This window comes from Arachis ipaensis, chromosome B03 (assembly GCF_000816755.2).
Source record: "Arachis ipaensis cultivar K30076 chromosome B03, Araip1.1, whole genome shotgun sequence".
In the NCBI taxonomy this organism is placed as follows: domain Eukaryota; kingdom Viridiplantae; phylum Streptophyta; class Magnoliopsida; order Fabales; family Fabaceae; genus Arachis; species Arachis ipaensis.
The window spans coordinates 8,050,836-8,052,709 of NC_029787.2; the positions used below are offsets into that span (position 1 = coordinate 8,050,836).

Below are 1,874 nucleotides of genomic sequence, written 5' to 3' on the forward strand. Positions count from 1 at the left end.
ATGATTATATTTTGATAATTTTTAAATATTTTTTTTTAATTGTTGAGAGTTATTAGTGTGTTACTTGTTTCACCTAGATTATTTTTTTTTTTACCTAAAAAGGTTAAAAAAGATAACATGTCAGGATACATATAAGGGTGAAAGGATGAGAAAAGAAAACTTAGTGAAGAAAAATACAATGAAGTTATAACAAAATTTTTATGCATTAATCAGTCACAATAATTATGATGTTCCACTTTTGCGAGAAAGCAAAGGGAAAAACAAGATATACACTCAATGTATTATGATACTACAAAATTGTTTGAGTTGAGCTAATCTATGCTATGTCAGCCTCTTTTTTCTGATGAATGAGTGATTCAAGCAAAAAATGATATGATATCTAAGAACACATCTTCTGTGCAAGGAATTGTGAGGCCACCCATTGGATGAACATAACCAAATTCTTCTTCTGCTTTATTCAGCAAGTCTTGAAATGATGGTTGGTTCAAATATGATATTGGAACTATGAACCTCTTCATCTTTTCTCCAACATAAACTGCAAGATGCCCCTTTGAGACTTCTCCACCCTTTGAAGCTGCTTGTGTAGATTTTCTAATACCAGGTAAGCGAAATCCCATTGTTTCTTCTTTGTTGCTCCACTCACACAACTATAGAATGATCTCAAGTAGCTTGTATATGAAAAAAGTGTTTCAAGTCTGATGTTTTGTGTTTGAGAATGCAAAGATGAGTATTGGTATATATAGATCAAAAGGATGCTTGTGTGGATACCCTTCTGTATGGAATTGAATGGGGTCTAGAAAGACAAGGACTCATGAACCTTCACATGCTGCTGTCTCTTGGAGGTATTTATGAAGAACTACTAATGATTCAGGAGCAAATGGCCCACATTATTGAAGATTTGCCAACATAATCAATCCTTGAAAATGAAAGAGGTATGAACTATTGATTGTTGAGAACCTAATTGTTGTTTAAAAAATTTAATGGCCTGCTTCTCATCTACATACCAAACTTTATCTATTCTTCACTTGGTGTTGCTTTGAGCTTGATGCACATTCACACATCCCCGTGATAATATATCAATGTTGGCTCAATTATTAACTACCATGTTTCAGAGCTATCAATCACGTCCTGCTTGGGGTTTTCAAATTTCATAATTTGTTACTCTGGTATTATTAGTTGGCAGATGTATGGATATAAAGTTTTCAATCTAAGGAAAATATATGAGATGTCTAAAGCATGTCTAGTAGAAGGTGGATATTGTTTGGGCCATTCCTTTAGAAGGTGTGGTGTGCACTCTTACACAACTGCTTAATCCTTGATAGAAATCTTTAAGACAGCACCATGTGATTTCTCTGTATGTCCTCATCCTAGAAATAATTATTCAAGGAATGTTAAATCTATAAATATACTTTCCTCTTGCCTTCAAAAACAGCACAAACCATTGCCATCCTCAAGCATAAACGTTTAGAGACATTCTTCTTAGATTTTAAAGCTTTGCCTTGTTCTCCTTCTTTTAGACCAACACAAAAGATGGGTTTCCCTTTACCTGCTATTCGAAGGGCTTCCTTCTCTGCTAGTCAATCATCTTCAAAATCCTTGGAAGCCCCAAAGGGGTATCTTGCAGTGTATGTTGGAGAGAAGCAGAAGCGTTTTCTGATCCCTGTATCATATTTGAACCAACCATCATTCCAAGACTTGTTGAGTCAAGCCGAATAATCCTTCTGTTTTTTGTGTAATAACAACGAATTCAATTACTGAAGAATTTTTTTTTATCAACAAAAATGTTCACATATCTCTGCAATTAGTAGCTTCTTCATCATTTTATTTGATTTAAGTAAAATCCAATTTATCCACTTTGATAAATTCCAAAGAGC

General features: G+C 33.9%; 1 protein-coding gene across 1 annotated transcript; it reads right to left on the reverse strand.

Moving 5' to 3' along the window:
- LOC107628818 (auxin-induced protein 15A-like) lies at positions 167 to 717 on the reverse strand. The gene has a single exon (XM_021117995.1). The coding sequence runs from the start codon at positions 615 to 617 to the stop codon at positions 357 to 359; it is 261 nt and encodes an 86-aa protein (XP_020973654.1). The 5' UTR covers positions 618 to 717; the 3' UTR covers positions 167 to 356.

Excerpts from the sequence above, each read along its gene's own strand:
- LOC107628818 (XM_021117995.1), bottom strand. The coding sequence starts at position 617 with ATGGGATTTCGCTTACCTGGTATTAGAAAATCTACACAAGCAGCTTCA.